The 16,953-nt window shown below is 36.8% G+C and overlaps 1 protein-coding gene across 6 annotated transcripts in view; it reads left to right on the top strand.

The window, feature by feature from the left end:
• Window positions 1-2,900: 2,900 nt before the first annotated feature.
• The window catches only part of Trmt11 (tRNA methyltransferase 11 homolog), a 60,908-nt gene continuing 46,855 nt past the window's right edge, over window positions 2,901-16,953 (top strand). For 2 of the 6 annotated variants that reach the window (XM_046458666.2, XM_058583716.1), the window contains exons 1-6: window positions 2,918-3,047; window positions 11,982-12,047; window positions 13,650-13,723; window positions 16,049-16,130; window positions 16,216-16,308; window positions 16,547-16,681. In XM_046458666.2, coding sequence (XP_046314622.1) covers window positions 2,976-3,047; window positions 11,982-12,047; window positions 13,650-13,723; window positions 16,049-16,130; window positions 16,216-16,308; window positions 16,547-16,681 — 522 coding nt within the window. In that variant the 5' untranslated portion in view covers window positions 2,918-2,975. Of the gene's footprint in view, window positions 3,048-6,162; window positions 6,257-11,981; window positions 12,048-13,649; window positions 13,724-16,048; window positions 16,131-16,215; window positions 16,309-16,546; window positions 16,682-16,953 lie in introns of all 6 variants that reach the window. The other 4 variants (XM_058583718.1, XM_058583719.1, XM_046458665.1 and 1 more) reach the window with 4 other exon arrangements.

Genomic DNA, 16,953 nt, shown 5'->3' with positions numbered 1-16,953 from the left:
CTGGACTGATATCTTTAATGGCAGTATCATTATCAATATAACTCAAGTGTGAGACTTCTTTTGAGTTTCCAAAGAATTAATTCATATCAGAGATTTTTAAAAGAGTTTAATATTGAAACTTACAGGGCTATGGGAAAGTATCATAGTTCTTGACATTATTAGATTTGTTCTTTCTCTAAGGGCTTAGGTTCTATACAACATTCCTGGCCCACAGGAAATCACATATTAAGTGATTATTCTAGATATTTTCATAGCTAAGGAGATTCAAGACTAATTCTCAATTTAGTTGGCCAAAGAGGAATACTTCCTTCTTGATACATCTTCCTCTGAGAAAAATATTTGTGACGGTGACAATTTTGCAAATTTATCATTTGAATTGTCTCCCCAGAGGTGGATAAGGAAACAACAAAACATTAGTCTTCGATGCCTGGGCCTCTAGAGACTCAAAGCTCATCCATCCATCTCCTCCCCCAAGAAGTTATCCTTAAACCTTAGCATTATTCAGCACCTTTTGGTGGATTTTTTAAAAAACAAACTGCTAGGCCCCACCTCCAAAATTTCCGATTCAGCAGGTTTGGGAGTGGGACAGCATTTCTAAATGGTTTCCAGGTGATACTGATGCTGCCTGTCCTAGAACCACACTTTGAGAACTACTGCTGTAAGTGATTCTCCAATTTGATTGCACATTAAAATCAACTCAGGAACTTTAAAACTTTATTTCCAGACTGCACTCTAATCAAATTAAATTTGAATCTTGAGTTAGATTCCAGGCCTCAGTATTTAAAAAAACTCTTTAGGTAATCACAATATGCAGCCAATTTTGAGAACCTGTGCTCTATAGGATTGAGTAAAACACTACATTTGACTCTGCTGTTATATAGTAGACTGTCCAAGAAAATCCCTAAAAGGGATTAGGGATGATCTACAGACTACTATAGGATAAAAGGAAAGGCTTCATGAAGAGTTACTGAAAGGGACTGACAGTGGGTGCTTAATAGAAAAATTGATGCAGATTGGTTCAATCATAACTTTTAAGTGACACAAGAGCCTTAAGAATGAAGACTCAAAGATCCATAGAGCCCTTAGGTTCTATGAAGAGAAAGCAGCCATGGAGTAATAGGATTAGACAAGAAAGGTGTGATTTAATAGAGACAGTGGGGGAACACAGGAAGGCCTATTTAACTGTTTTGGCCCCTGTGCAGCACTCCTTCCACCCTGATGGGGCGGGCAAGACCCCTTCTGAAATGTCAGACAAGGTAGGCGGAAGAATTTCTTTATGGTCCACTCAAAGACAGGTGGGGGAAGATTAGTATTTTTTGGCTTTATGGGCTTGCTTTGGAGTGAAAGAGTTCTAGTTTCTATTATTCCCCATGGGGAAGAGGAATTCTAGTTTTTATGGCTTGTCTTGTAGGGGAAAAGTGGAGCAGAAGACAGAGTAGGAAATTTTGTTCCGAGGCCTTCATTTTGGTGTATTCTCATCTGAGCCCCAACACTATATAATTTTTCTACTCCTGGGAAGCAGTTAGGATTAAAAGATGGAGAGTACTGGGAATTATGCTTAAAACAATATGTGCTTAAAAAGCATCTAGAAGGTGAGCTGCATACCTACCTTAAGCAAGAATGTAATGTTTGTGAATTACTTGCCAAAAGGCCTTTTAATTCAGAAATCAAACTTGGTTGTATTTTAGGAAGGAAGGAAAGGGGAAGGAAGAAGAGAGAATGGGGAAATGAAAGACCTGGCTCATATGAGGCAAATGCGCTGTGATGTTGTACTACTACTGGTTTACAAGTTATGCCCAAGGGAAATAATAAATGGGGTCCATTTCAAAGATTAAATCTATTAATCTATTTAAAATCATGAAAAGTCCACCTAAGCTGCAAAGCTGAAGCTTCTTGAGCAGTGGAGTTAATAATCACTGTCTTGCTTTGCCCTTTGTTTGGAGAGGAGTAAAAAAATGAAAACTTAAAATAATTAAACAAAGGAGTGGCCCAGAGAGGAAATTCCGGTAGGCCTTGGGTTAGGCTTCTTTGGGAAAAACTTGGTATTTCAGTCACCTAATAAGATGTGGAGAGAGTTGTCTTCCAGCTTAGTTCAATTAGGCAGCTATCATGTTTATGAATGTATAGCCCTTGACGACCGTGTTTGAATTGTGACAGCATTAGGGTTTATGATGGCCAGGAAAGAAGGCTGAATCCCCAGTTTTCCTTCTCACATTTTTCTTTGCGCATAATCTGCTTCCTAGCAAATTAGAGGACATAGTTTGCAAACTAGGGCTTCATGTTTCTTCTGGGGAGTCGTTAGACCATAGAACAGGATTTACTTTTGTCCATCTCTGGAGATTTTGCTTGTTGGAAATTTGACTTCCAGGTGTTGAGTCATTCTTAAATCAAAAAACTCCAGTTGCTCAAGTCTGAATTGGTGCCTCAGAATTTCAACTTGCATTCTTGTTTCTACGGAGCAACCACTATTATTTCTCTCCTTTCATGAACCATATTCATTAACGAATGATACCAGAGACCCCTCTGGCACATCAAGAAATTTGACATTCCCATAATTCCTATATAAGTCGGTACAAAATACTTTTATTTTTTTCTAATTGCAAAAATCTTAACACATTAACTTTTTCTCCTTCCCATTGGATCTCTGATACCCAATCCCTTTTCAAGTGTTAGATGCTCAGCCTGACAGAGATGCATGGGTGTTTTGGACTCATGACCTCGGCCTCGATTTATCAGAATCTGTTCCAGGAAACAACGCTTCTCCTTGCACCAGCTACTTGTACTTGGGCCCCCACCAGACTTAAGCCGCTCCAACAGCTGCAGAGTGCGGACGCCAGGCGTGAAAACTGTCAGCACAGCGCGCGCCCTGTTGAACTTCCGCTTCCGGCCGCCCAGGCTCCGCCTCGGGGAAACGCTCTTTGAGGGGTAGGGGGCGGGGCCAAGCAGGCCGCGCAGGCGCATGGAGAGCAGCCGCAATGGCGCTGCGGTGCACTCTGAACAGGTATCTGCTGCTTATGGCTCAGGAGCACCTGGAATTCCGCCTCCCGGTGAGCTCGCAGCGCCCTTCACAATTCCCGACGGGAGAGGACTGAGCGGTGGGGTCTGGTTGTGGGTGGAGGCTCCCCGCACCTTCAACGCACGCACCGATTCAGGGGACTGCTGGTCCCCAATCCTTGGGTCCCTGGGCTGGGGGCTGAGCTTTGCGAAGGGTGAAAGAAGTTCTGTTAGTCCTTGGAGGAGGGTATGTGAGAGAGAAGTCCTCTCGGTGTTGCTGAGCCTTTTCATTCATTCTGCACGTGCTCCAGGTACCAGAATTAGGCAGGCGAAAATGATGGGGCCTCTTTCTCCTGGAGCTTATTTGAGTAGCGGAGGATAGAGATATCCAAGAGGAGTGCTCGGTGTGTGTTTTACGTACAGAATATGAGGTTCAAGCGTGGTGAAGGGATTAGTAGTTGCTGTTAGATGATGGAGAAGTTGGGGAGATTTTTTTTTTTTAATGTATTCAAGAAACCTTTTTGGAATGGCTGCAATCCAATATGCTGGACACTGAGATATCATTGCCACAGGAAAGCAGAGAGCTGAAACTCCGAACCTCCGTCCTTGTGTTTGGGAGAAAGAAGATTTAAAGCCAGACACCAAAAGTCATGCAGGAGAACTTATTATTATAAGTGAAAGTGAGGTCAAAGTAATGTAAAAGCAAAATGAGGTTCAGGTAAAGAACCCTCTCAAGAAAGCGAGTGGTCCGACTCTGAGCAGAGAATGACAGAGTCAATGCTCTCCCTAAATTTATTGCTGTTTTGTGGTTGACTTGAAAAGTGGGGTCCTCCTTCAGCAACCTTCGCCAATCAAATGTTCAATTCCTTCCACTTGGGTGGTGGAGTTTTTAACCTTATTTGGTCCTCACCAGAATTGTCATGTGGCTGTCATATTTAGGGGGACTTCAATCTATAAGTCAATTCTTTGTTAATGTGGGCACTGGGGTCAATAGCTGGTCAGAAGTTGCCTTAGTGCACTTGCGTTGCTAAAGGAATCTTCCTTCCCAGACAATTGGACGCTTGTAGCCATAATGCCTAACTTCACATCAACCTCGGTGAACCCTGTCAAGGGTCCTATTAATCCTTTTCTCTTGACATGTTTTACAAATAGTTCTCTTGCTTTTGTTTATTTTCTACAGATTAACTGTCACCATTTGATTTCTTAAGATAGTTTAAAGAAGGACCCTAAAGTAAAAAAGAACACTTTATGACCTCACCATGCAATTTCACTGTTCATTGCTAGCTACTTCCTACCTAATATCTTGATAACAGCCTCTGCCCTCAAGGGGCTTACTTTTTTAGGCTAAGGGCTGAGCAGACACATAAGCATAGAATTAGGTTAGCAGGTGCAGTGAGAGGGATGCACAGGGAAATATGAGAGAATATAGAAGGGGAATCTCATCTACCTGAGGGACGGGGGTTGGGGAGATGTTGGCTTTTAAGAGGATGTCCATGGGAATAACACTTGAACTATAGGGCTACTAGTAGTTAGCTGGACCAGGGAGAGAAATAAATACATTAGTATTACAAATTGTTAGCTACTACTAGATCACCAAATATTTGGCAGAGAGTGATAAGTGACCAGAAGTGGTAGAGAGGGATCAGAAAATACAAAGCCTTGAATATGTTGGGGGTTGGAAGAATAGTTTATTGAAGGGCAGAATTACTTTTTTAAAAAATAACTTTGACAGCAAAATGGAGGATGGATTTGAGGGAAATAAGACTGGAATCAGAGATTAGTTAAGAGTTAGTTGGAACCAATAAAAAAAATTAAAAAAAAAAAAAAAAAGAGTTAGTTGGAGTAGTCTTGTAAATTAAGATGGCCTGGGGCTGGGGTTGTGGCTCAGTGGTAGAGTGTTTTCCTCGAATGTGTGAGGCACTGGGTTCAATTCTCAGCACCACATATAGATAAAAAAATAAAGGTCCATCAATAACTAAAATGAATAAAATAAGTAAAATTAAAAAAAAAAAAAAAAGAAGGCCTGACCTAGTAAGAGTGTTAAGAAGATGGGATAGACTGGTAAAGCATTTAGGTGATAAGATCATCAGAGCTAGATTGTTAGGGGGAGAAGGGCAAGTTGAGGATGACTCCTGGGATGGATGTAGGCATGTCTCCATTTAAAGTAAGTACACAGGCAGATGATAAGATTTAAGTTTCAGTTACACTGAATTTGCTTCACTAGTATACAGTAGGTTGGTCAGTAGGTAGTGGATATGAGTATGCATAGAGCATAATAGGGATCTCCAGACTGATGATAAATATTTGAGTCTTCTGCATATGCAAACTAGAAGAGAGGATAAAATTACTACAAGTATAGGGTCAAAAGAGTGGTGAGCCAAGTACAGATTCTTGGACCCATTGCTATTGAGATGTATTGCAAATGTCAGATAAGAAGGGTGTGAGACCACAGACATCCAGAGGGTAAAGTTTTAGAAAGCAGGGATAAATTAATAGTGTCAGTGAATGTGTTTTTTGATTAGAAAGTAATGAAAAATGTTCAGTTACACTCTCAGAAGGTTAGAGGTGAATATTCTGTTTAGATTTTTAGTGGGAAAAGCCAATTGCTTGATTTAGAAATCACTGGAAAATAAGGAAAGGAAAATAGGCTGAACTGCTCTTAAGTAGAGCGTAAGAAAGGAAAGTTTTAAAGAGATTGGTTGACTCTGGTCAAAGGAACACTCCCTTTAAAGAGAGATTGAGTTTGAGCATAATTATAGGCTGAAGGGAAGGGGAGGATGGATATAAGGACACAGTGGGAGAAAAATTCACCTTTCAGTAGAAAGGGAGATTGAGCAAAGGAGAGTTGGGGTGGAAATTGCCTGGAGGTCTGTTTTCTAGGAAGTGAATAAATCTGAGTTATTTTCTCAGACATAAGGCATCAGCAGTTGAATGGGAAAAATGAAAAATAGTGAAATTGTAAATAGTTTTTGAGGGAGGTAACAAGGACAAAGTTTAGTAGAGAAGATCACAGGTGTTGGAGCAAGGCTGAAAAATCAGCAAGCCACCGAAGGTGTAGATGGTGTATTTTTGTTTTCTATCATTTTCTTTTCTGGTCCTGGGGATTGAACCCAGAAGTTTTCTACCTAAACTAAATCTCCAACCCTTTTGTTGTTGTTTTTGAGACAGGGTCTTCTTAAGTTGCTGAGGCTGGCCTGGAACTTGATACTTCTGCCTCAGCTTCCCAAGTAGCTAGGATAACAGGTGTGTGCCACCATGCCTGGTAAGATTGTGTGTTTTCAATTGTGCCAAGATTCTTTGATTTTCTCAATTAGTGTTCAACTTATTGGCCTTGGGAATTATACAGGAAGATTGTAGCACTGATTCAGTATTAGGAAATACTGAATTCCTTTAGGAAACTTGAAAATGCACATTTATATTTAAAAGGAAGGTCTTAAATTATAAAGGAGATACTGTGTTAGTGAAGAGGATTGGAAAGCCCATTTCCCTGAAAAAGAGAAGCACATGCAAGGTATAGAAACATAGTTGGTTATTGGAGACAGGATGAAGGTAGGGGACATTGAAGCTAGAGAGGTGGGGTAGCGTCCAGATTTTGGAGTGTTTGAAACTATTCCAGGGTGTTTGAATTTTTATTTTAGATTGAGGGGTACATTGACTTTTTTTTTTCTTTTTGAGAGGATATGACAAGATCATTTTTGTTTTATTAGAGATAATTCTGTAATACCAGACAAAAATACCATTTAGAGGATACTAGAGAGGAACTAGAATAAGTACCTAAAGTAAGGCAGTGTGGTGGGAATGGAGGGGTTAGGCTGTGGTGTTAAGAATAGCATCCCTAGTACTTGCTGATTTTACTTGTTTCTTCCTGCCGCAGTCTGGCTGGGCACAAATGCCGCAGTCTGGCTGGGCACACAATCATGAGCCACCACACAGCTTGTAGATTCAAACAGCAACTCTTTATTCCCGAACTCACACCAGCCGTCTACAATCACGTTCTGGGGAAATCCACGTTCTCTGCCCAAATCCACGTTCTCTGCCCAAATCCACCTCCACTGGGCTTCTATCTCCAAAATATACTGTCTGAATCCCTGAGAACTCAAGGGGAACTCAGGCAGCAGGATACGCCCTATTCCCAGCAGGAATAATCTTAAACCTTAAACCTGGAACCTAAACTGGGAACGCCCTAAACAAGATTATCTTAAAACCGGGAACACCCTAATCTGCCTTGGTCCTTGAGCAAGGTTAAGTACATTCAATGTCACTGCAACATGGGGTACGCTGGCAAGGAAATTGTCATACTTACTTGGCTAATGGCTCCCAGCATCTTCCCTTTATCTTCTTATTAGTTACTGTCTTACCCTGGTGCCAATTTAATGTTTCATAAGCTCAGTTCTGTTTTATGCCCCCTTTTTCTTAAGGTTAAAATTCCAATGGTCTGGCACTGCCTAGCTTTCTTGTTGGCTTTCTCACATTGTTCCCAGTCCTTAATCCCACCCAAACTGACTCCCTGTCATTCCCTGAAGGATATCCTCCATTTTCCTGCTTTGGTTTTTGCTCTCTGTGTTCCTTCTGTCTGGTTTGGGTCTTTCCTCTCCTATAATTTAATCTCTGGATTTTATATAATCAGTACTCATTTAGATTTACCTGCATATTTACTTATTTTAGGTTTATATTTTTTGCTTGATTATTTTTAACATCTACAACATCCTCTGCCAGGGGATGACTCTTCTTTATCCCCTTCAATATAGAATGCTTAGTAGTTAAAGTATGTGACTCATAAAGGGGCACTGTGGGTCTGTTTCTGTTGTTTATAAAGTTTCTGTTTCTTCTTCAGATATATGTGCTAGATTATTTTTTAAATATGTGCCAGATGCTATCTTTGAAAATTTATTCGAAGAAATACTTTGAGAACTAGGATGATAATACAGTCTCTCTCTTTCTTTTTAAAATATTTTTTAGTTGTAGATGGATACAATACCTTTATTTTAATTTATTTATTTTTATGTGGTACTGAGGATCGAACCCAGGGCCTCCCATATGGTAGGTAAGTGCTCTACCACTGAGCCACAACCCAGTCCATAGTACATTCTCTTAAAAAAGGATGGAACACATAGAAAAAAGCATTAGGAGTCCAGAGTCACTTTAACTAATTTTCAGATATTGTTTTAATGAGCTTTGTGTCACTGTGACCAAAATACCTGACAGGAACAACTTAGAGGAGGAAAAGTTTATTTTGGCGCATGGTTTCAGAAGTCTCAATCCACAGATGACCTACTGCATAGCTGGACCCCTCCTAAGGCAGAACACAAAGGCAGAAAGGCATGGGAGAGGAAAACAGCTCAGGGCATGAGAACCAATAAGCAGAGAGAGCTCTGTTTACCAGGGAAAAAATATAAACCCCAAAGTCACGGCCCCCAGTGACTTATTCCCCATCCACACCCTACCTGCCTGCAGTTACTGCCTAGTTAATCCATGTCAGTGGATTAATCCACTAATTAGGTTACAACTTTTATAATCTAATTTCATCTCTGAACATTCTTGCATTGTCTCACATGAACTTTTAGGTAGGAGGATGACCATATCTAAACCGTAATAGATATTAAGCTCTGTTTACATTCTGTTTCATTCATGCTCCTAGAGTATGGGATCCTAGTAAAAATCAGGTGGTTTGTTTGTCAAGTCTCCTTTCTTCCCCATGGGCAGCCCTGTACTCCTTTTGTCCTTCTAGCTCCATTAGGCTATCAGAGGGATTTTTGCCTTGACATTTGTTTTTGAAGTTGGTAAATGTTTTAGGGAAAAGTGGTTCTTCCTTGAAATCCCTGTCTTTGTTCTTTCTTGAAATTTCTCTTCAGTCTTGGTTTGGTGATTCTGGTTTGCTCTCTGGGCCTTCAGTAGATATTCAGCTTTTTCAGTTTTTCATATCAAGAGACTTAATCTGAATTATCTAGTTTACCTTTCCTGGAAGAGGTTGTCCTCTGCCATTGATTTAGCCTTGCTTTTGCTGAGGCTGGCTTTGAACTGTTGATGCTCCTGCATCAGCTTCCTGAGCCGCTGAGATTATAGGTGCGCACCACCACACACGGCCTTGCTTTTACTTCTTTAAGAACACTTCACACTTCAATTGTGGGGTTAAATGTTTCATTAATTCCATTAAACCCTAAACTCCTTTAGGATAAATAGATATTTACCTTACCTAGTGCCTTGCACATACAATTTGCTCCATAATGTTGAATTAAATGAAATAAGGTACCTTCTAGGGAAGGTAATAATGGGACATTCTACACTTGTGGATCTCATTCTACACTTGTGGACCTATCTACTTCATTAGAATTGCTAAATAAGAAGCTACAAGAAGTAGCTGCCTTTATGAATTAAAATGAGAGATTAGGAATCTAAGTGTAGTCCAGTTCTACCTCTCATATAGAGTGAGGGCCAATTTTAATTTTTTTGCTGCCTTATACTAAAAGTTAAGTTCAAGCGACTTGGATTTTATTACTGGTTCTGAAGCAAACCTAAATGGATGAAAAAGTAAGCAACTTAAATAAATGATCTGGTTTGAGTGGAAAAAGGGATGGGGATGTGGCTTAGTGGTAAATTGACTCTGGATTCAATACCAAAGGTGGGGGGGAAAAAGAGAGAGAGAGAACTTCAAGATTTGAGTAGAAAACAAGCACAAACCATCAGGTTGCCAGTATCTGGCATGCTGGTATCATACCATTAAGGAAAAAAACAGGATTTGAGATGAGACCTTATCCTTATCTATATTCTCATCCAAAGGAAAATAATACAGGAAAAAAAAATACAATGAGAGTTATATTTGGAAACAATGAGACAGAAGGTATAAATAAAAGAACTTAGTTCCATAAAATCAAGGATTCTGAAAAGGTATAGGCCTGAGAATTAAAAAATACCACAACACAGATGGCTCTGTCCACAGTTCATAGGACATAGATTGTAAATATTGTATTAGGATTATATTTGCAATGGCAGAAGAAGGAAGCATAAAACTGATGTGTCATGCTACAATATCAGGAGCATGTAAACAAAATCCATTAGATGTCCCTTCAGAAGAAAGAATGGTACCTGAAGCTAATCATGTGAATCTCACCTGTCTTGATCATGCTGAATTTATAAACAATGTGCTTATAAATTTGAAACTTAAATAACCACTTAAAACTGAGGGTAAATGATTTATCACATTTACCCTCAGTTTTAAGTGGTTATTTAAGTTTTGGGTATTAGAGCTAATGCTATGCTATAAAACTTCTGATAATTCTTCACTTTCTTTTTTGCATCTCTCGTTCTATCTCTTTTTTTGGTACTGGGAATTGAATCCAGAGTCAATTTACCACTGAGCCACATCCCCATCCCTTTTTTAAAGTTTTTTATTCTGAGACAGTATCTCACTAAGGACCTTGCTAAGTTGCTGAGACTAGCCTTGAATTTGTGATCCTCCTGTCTCAGCCTCAAGTTCGTGGGATTACAGGTGTGTTTCACTGCATCCATTTTGTTTCCAACTCTTAAGACCTTTATATTTTAGCCTATCACTGTTTTTTAGCAATGATTCTAGGAGCAGCAAATTTTGACTTGGTTATATTTGGATGTTTTAATTGTAAAGCTGATTCCCAAAATACTTTAATACAGAAGGAACAACAATCATGTAAGACCAAGTAACCTAATCTATAAGTTCATTTTTTTCTTCTGATTGTTATAATTGTGTTAGACTTGCTTAACTTCCTGAGCTGCTGAATTTCAGTTATAGTGTTGAGGTCATCATTATCTAGATTCCCTTAATATACCCTAAGAGTCTGTGCTTCTCTATATATAGATCGTCTAACTTCATGAGATAACTCTGATTCCTATTTTACACCCAAGGGAACTGGATGTAAAAGAAGTTAAATTTCATATATAAAACCACATAGCTAGTATGTGGAAGATCTGAAATCAAACTGTAGTCTGTCTTAGTCCTGAGTCTCATAATGTCTACGATTCCAATTTGTGTTACTCATGTTGCTAAATAACCTTTGGGCTTCCTTTACTGATTTACTGGTAGTTTGTTTTAGGTTGTGCTCTATCCATATTTTTGTACTGAATTCACCTCCTTCTAATATAAGAAATTATTTGATGCAGAGACAAAAGAAAAATAGAAATGGTATTAGTTGCTTAAACCTCCCATTCTTTTGGATCTTGGAATGAGGAACTTGGTGATGTGGGTATGCATTCCCTGGTGATGGCTGACGCTCACTGAAGGCTTGGTGTTAAAGGTTCTTTCTTCTGGTTGGGAGGAAAGGGGATTGTCAGCAACCAGTAGTGGGGACATTTCTCCTTCTTTAGGTTACCTGCTCCATAGGACCTATACAAGATTTTACCTGCTTTCAGTAGGTAGAATTTGTAGATAGTAGTTGTTAGTGGTACAGGTCATAAATTTTGTATAGTCGTCGTTTATCAATACAAAGTGTGTACTTCACAGAATACACAAACTATTGGAAGTGATTTCAACTTTGTACGCATGATGCTTTTAACATGCCTGTTATGTTAGTTCTCTTTCTAGTGCTATAATTTAATCCAGGTAGAAGAGGTTAATTTAATGTGCTTAATGAATCCATGTTGATGCTCTGTAGTTATTTTCCAAATATCCTCAAATCATGTTTTTAATTATTCATTTTATTTTTATGAGGTATTGTTAAATTTACCAATCTATAGTGTCTGTTATTTGTTTTTGCCTCCCTGCCCCCTTTTAAAATCGGGACATTCTCTGATCATACTTGGCAATTCTGTTGTCTAAAATTCTCTGAAATTACTTAACCATGGTTGTGACTATAAAGTTTCAATACCCTGAGTTGGAATTGTCTGATGTTGAAACTTAAATGCCTTGGGTAGATATCACTCCATTCTTTTTCTTTTTTAATCATATTAGGTTTGTTTCTCTTAGAAGACTTTGAGTTTCCTGTTTGAAATATATTCTCTCTATAATATTTTCAATGCAGGAAATAAAATCTTTGCTTTCACTTTTTGGAGGTCAGTTCATCAGCAGTCATGAAACTTATGGGAAGGTAAGGAGAATTTTCATTAGACCATATGTAATGTATATATAAATAGAATCTTGGGTTTGAAGAGAACTACAAAGCTTAAATTTATATTTATGTGGTTATTTGTATCTGTTCCTAGAGAAAATGAAATAAAAAGGATATTTAGGGGAAGATTATGGCTTTGGAAAGTAACAGATGTACTTACAGTTTTAAATTTTTATTTTTTATTTTCATTTTTTGGTGCAGGGGATTGAACCCAGCGTATCATACATGTTAGGCAAGTCATCTACCACTGAACTACATTCCCAGTCCCAAATTTAATTTTTAATTCAACACTTGCACCATAATGTATATCTGTTCTTTCATTTAAGAAAGGACTATATTCTGTTGATGAAATGTATTCAGAATTACAATTTAAATGAACTGTAGGTTTATATTTGGCATAATTTTAAAATTTGAAATTTTATACTGTATACGATTGTGAATTTATAAGCTTTTATTTTGTATTTATAGTTTATCAGTATTTTAAAGAGGTTTGGAAAAACAGAAAAAGAAAAGAAAAATCATTTATAGTTCTTTCACCTTGTCATGACTTATAATTGGGGATGTGACCTTCCAGTCTTTTTCATATCCTTTATCCTCCTCAGTTGTAATATTACTTACCATGAACTTCTATAACCTTTTTTATTTGACAATATTAATATAGGTATGTGTTGTTCTTAGCCTTTATCACCAATGTAATTGCACTATACCATAATTTACATAACCATTTAATTTAATTTAGATTGCTTTAAAATTTTTTTTAATAGAATTAATACTAATGATCTGTTTTTCTATTTGGATTATTTTGAATTTTTCTGTAGGATAGTGTAAATACTGGAAGAAGATAGACTGCTAATGTCAGGGAGGATTTCTTGCAAAAGATGAGAGAACTTAAATTAAAAGTTCCATGGTATTGGAGTTATATTCCTTATTTACTTTCAGTTATTGAGGCAAAGTGAAAGGAGAGTGATGAATGAGGTCAGGACACTGCTGTGTTTGGCAATATTCTGGCAAGGGGCTGTTTGAGAAGATATTTCCTGTAATCTTGGGTATTGAGATAGGGGATTGAGAAACTCCTGATTGACTCGGACCTTTTTTTTTTTTTTCCTCCTAGACAATATAATAAAACAGTACAACTTAATGGTAATAATAATGTTCCCCATGATTATCTATCATAGTTGTTTCACAGGGCCCTCATCTACCTCTCAGATAACCATAGCTACTTAGAAAAAGAGATCATTTAGTATTAAGAAATACATTACTTATAAGTTAAAAATAAAATAGCTGTACTATAAGAAATGATAAGCAAAGATAAAAATTTCCAAGATTGTATTCTGTAGTATAATGTGCATTGATTCTTTTAGTCAAGCTACATTAAGGCAAATACAAAATTAACCTTAAAGTTAAATAAGTTTAAATTTAATTTGATATTTTCATTCATTGGATCATTTTTCTATACAGTCAGGTCAGGTATTCTTAAGTGAAAGCAGCAAATAGAAATTTCTCCTGTTGACTTCTTGAATAAAAGCGAACCAGGTGTTGGTGGCTACTTAGAAATAACTTGTGTATTATTATTTATTTCAGTCACCATTTTGGATTCTTAGTCTTCCCTCTGAAGATATTGCAAGAAACTTAATGAAACGGACAGTGTGTGCCAAGTAAGAAAAACTTACCATGTTATCCTGCATGAGTGTATCCCATACTTAACTGCCCTCTTCTATTTTGGTAGAAAGTAGGACTGGTTGTGGCAGGAGCTTGGTTTATCTTGTAGTTAACATGCATTTACCACTGGGTGGCGGTGTGGGAACAGAATTATCTGCTGAAATTAAAAGTTGGAAGATTCTCAATGGAGAAATGGAGAAACTCTTGCTTAGAACCATTTTTCTTTAAAGTGCTGTATTAACTGGGAGTATAGTATGAGGTATAAATGCTACATTCTTATGTAGGATAGATGCCACATTTAAGTATAACCAGAGTATTAAAATTTCAGAAAGTGATTTTTTTTTTCTCCCCTGTATTTGGAGATTGAACCCAGAGGTCTCTGTCACTCATCTACATCTACGTCCTTGATCCTCCTGCCTCAGCCTCTCTGAATAGCTGGGATTATAGGCATGCACCAACACTCCTGGCCAAAAAATGCTTTTCATACAGGTGATTTTTAGTTGGATTGAGCAGACTGGTAAAGTGTAATGTAACAAAATGTGGGGACTGCCCTAAAACATGTTTTACTGTTTTATTTGTTAAAGAAAAAACAGTTTGATGATCATATATTGATATAAATTAATGAAGTATATTGGTATAAATTAATAAATTATCCTGAGTTTCTAGATTTTGTCATTGACATCTACTCTTTTCTTTTCTTGCATTTTTTTCTTAAAAAGTTTTTTTATTGACACTTTTTAGTTTTTCTCAGTTGTTTTTTTCTTGAATATTTTGACAGGTTGTTGAAAACCTTTCTCTTAGAAATTATGTTTATTAATGCAATGCAATTAAGATTATTCATATATCATTTTATTAACATCGTTAGCAATGCTTCATAGTGTGATATGTAATTTCTGTTGTCATTGAATTGGCTACAACCCCTTATTTAGTGAACTTCCTCCCGTTGAGATCTACCTGCAGCCCTAAAAGTCTAATCCCTTAAGCTGAAATTTGTTAGTGAGTCTTGTTTATTAAATAAAAATGACTCTAAAATGAGAACATAACTAAAAAATACTCTTTGAATAACTTATTACTTTACCTGATAATCTCAAAATTTTTGGCTGAAGTGTTTGAATTCCAAATATGAGGCTTATTCAATTTAAAACAAATACCTGAGTACTAAGAATTTGTGCACTTCTTTTAAAACTGATATCATCTGATGCTTATATTTGATGATTGGTAAAATTAATGTAATATTAAATAATATTACATAATACTTTTTCAGTTTATTTCTTCCACAATTTGCATGGCTGAAGTAAATATTAAAGAGATTATTAAGTAAGAGTAGTAAGAATAGAGTTTTTTTCTGTATAAATTCAATAGAATGAAAAGGAGGAATTCATTTTTAAAGGATAGTATTTACAATCTCGTAGCAGAATGAAAATAGACTTATAAGCATAAATTCAAAACTAACTTAAGCCAGGTGCAGTGGTGCATGCCTGTAATCCCAGCGGTTCTTAGGAGGATTGGGAGTTCAAAGCCAGTCTCAGCAAACGCAAGGCACTAAGCAATTCGGTGAGACCTTGTCTTTAAATAAAATACAAAACAGGACTGAGGGTGTGGTTCATTGTTGAGTGCCTCTGAGTTCAATCCCCGGTACCAAAAAGCCCCCAAAAACTAACTTAAATTCAGAATTTTCTGTAGTAGAAAAGTGATTGAAAATGGGTTTTAATTATTTATTTTTAGCTTAGACTATATTGATCACACAAAATAAGATAAAAACTGTAGCAAACCTAAAGATATCTACATTGTTAAATCTTAACATTTTGAGTAGCTTTGTTAATAGATATTACCAAATCACAGCCAAATGCTAATAGCAACATTTGTATATAGTCCTTTTTGTTTTATGGAGAAGACATTGGGAAAACTTGGATTTTCTGCAACTTCTCATCCATTTGACCAAAATATCTTAAATGATTTTACTGCATCATTTGATCTAGCATAAAAATAAAATGATGGGGTGCCAGGGATGTAGCTCAATTGGTAGAGTGAATGCTAACCTGTGCAAAGCCCTGGATTCAATCCTAGCATATAAAAAGATGAAAACTTGGATAAATCCTAAATTATATTAAATTTCCACCCAACTCTATTAGGTTCAACTTTTTTGTGTGATTTGGACTTACGCTATATTTGTTTCCAGAACATGTATTTGTTGTTTGTAGCTTAGAACACACAGACAATAATTGTTAAAGAGTGAGTGTAAAGAATTAGTAAAATAACTTAAATATTACTGTGTGAACTAAATTCTTTACTGAGGTTAGTACCAATCATTTATTCCCTAGGTCTATATTTGAACTATGGGGTCATGGAAGATCTCCTGAGGAGTTGTATAGTTCTCTTAAAAATTACCCTGTGGAGAAGATGGTGAGTAGTGAAATGTGATTTTTATATAAGCATATATATACATTTTGTATTACTAATGTCTTAAAAAATTATCTGCTTATTTTAGGTTCCATTTCTGCATTCAGACTCTACATATAAAATAAAGATTCACACATTTAATAAAACATTGACACAAGAAGAAAAAGTCAAACGAATAGATGTAAGTGAATTTAGCAAAATAAAACCCCTAGAGTATTAATCTAATCTAGTCATTGTTGATATATAGGAACAGCTAATGTCAAGTGTTTTGTTTGTTTTGTACCACAATTTTGCTAAGGATTTTCACATTTTATCTTATTTAATTGCTGACATCAGACTTACATGGTAGATATTATTAGTTAAGTACTATTTTCCCTTGGAAAATTTTATAGAACATTACAGTTGCTTATATTTTTTAGGCACTTGAATTTCTGCCCTTTAAAGGAAAAGTGAACTTAAAGAAACCACAACATATATTCTCTATTTTGGAGGATTATGGTTTGGACCCTAATTGCATCCCTGAGAATCCATATAATATTTATTTTGGTAGATGGGTAAGCAAGTATTCTTTCTATCTTATTTTGTTTCTTTTAAAAGCTGAATATGGGTTGAGGTTATAGGTCAGTGGCAGAGTGACTTGTTTAGCATGCATAAGGACTTGAATTTAATCTCCAGCTCCACCAAAAAAAAAAAAAAAAAAAAAGGTAATGCCTTTATACAAAAAATGCAATGCATTTCTCCAGAGATTTCTGAGGTTCAAGAGGCTTATTAGATATGTGACCTAGGATGACAGTGGTGTGCCTAGTGACATTAAAACAAAATTTAC

This window comes from Marmota monax, unplaced genomic scaffold, assembly GCF_021218885.2.
Source record: "Marmota monax isolate L192 unplaced genomic scaffold, Marmota_monax_Labrador192_F-V1.1 WCK01_AAM20220418_F8-fsc00198, whole genome shotgun sequence".
Taxonomy (NCBI): domain Eukaryota; kingdom Metazoa; phylum Chordata; class Mammalia; order Rodentia; family Sciuridae; genus Marmota; species Marmota monax.
The sequence above is the reverse complement of the archived record's forward strand: the minus strand, read 5'-3'. Positions and strand labels throughout refer to the sequence as shown.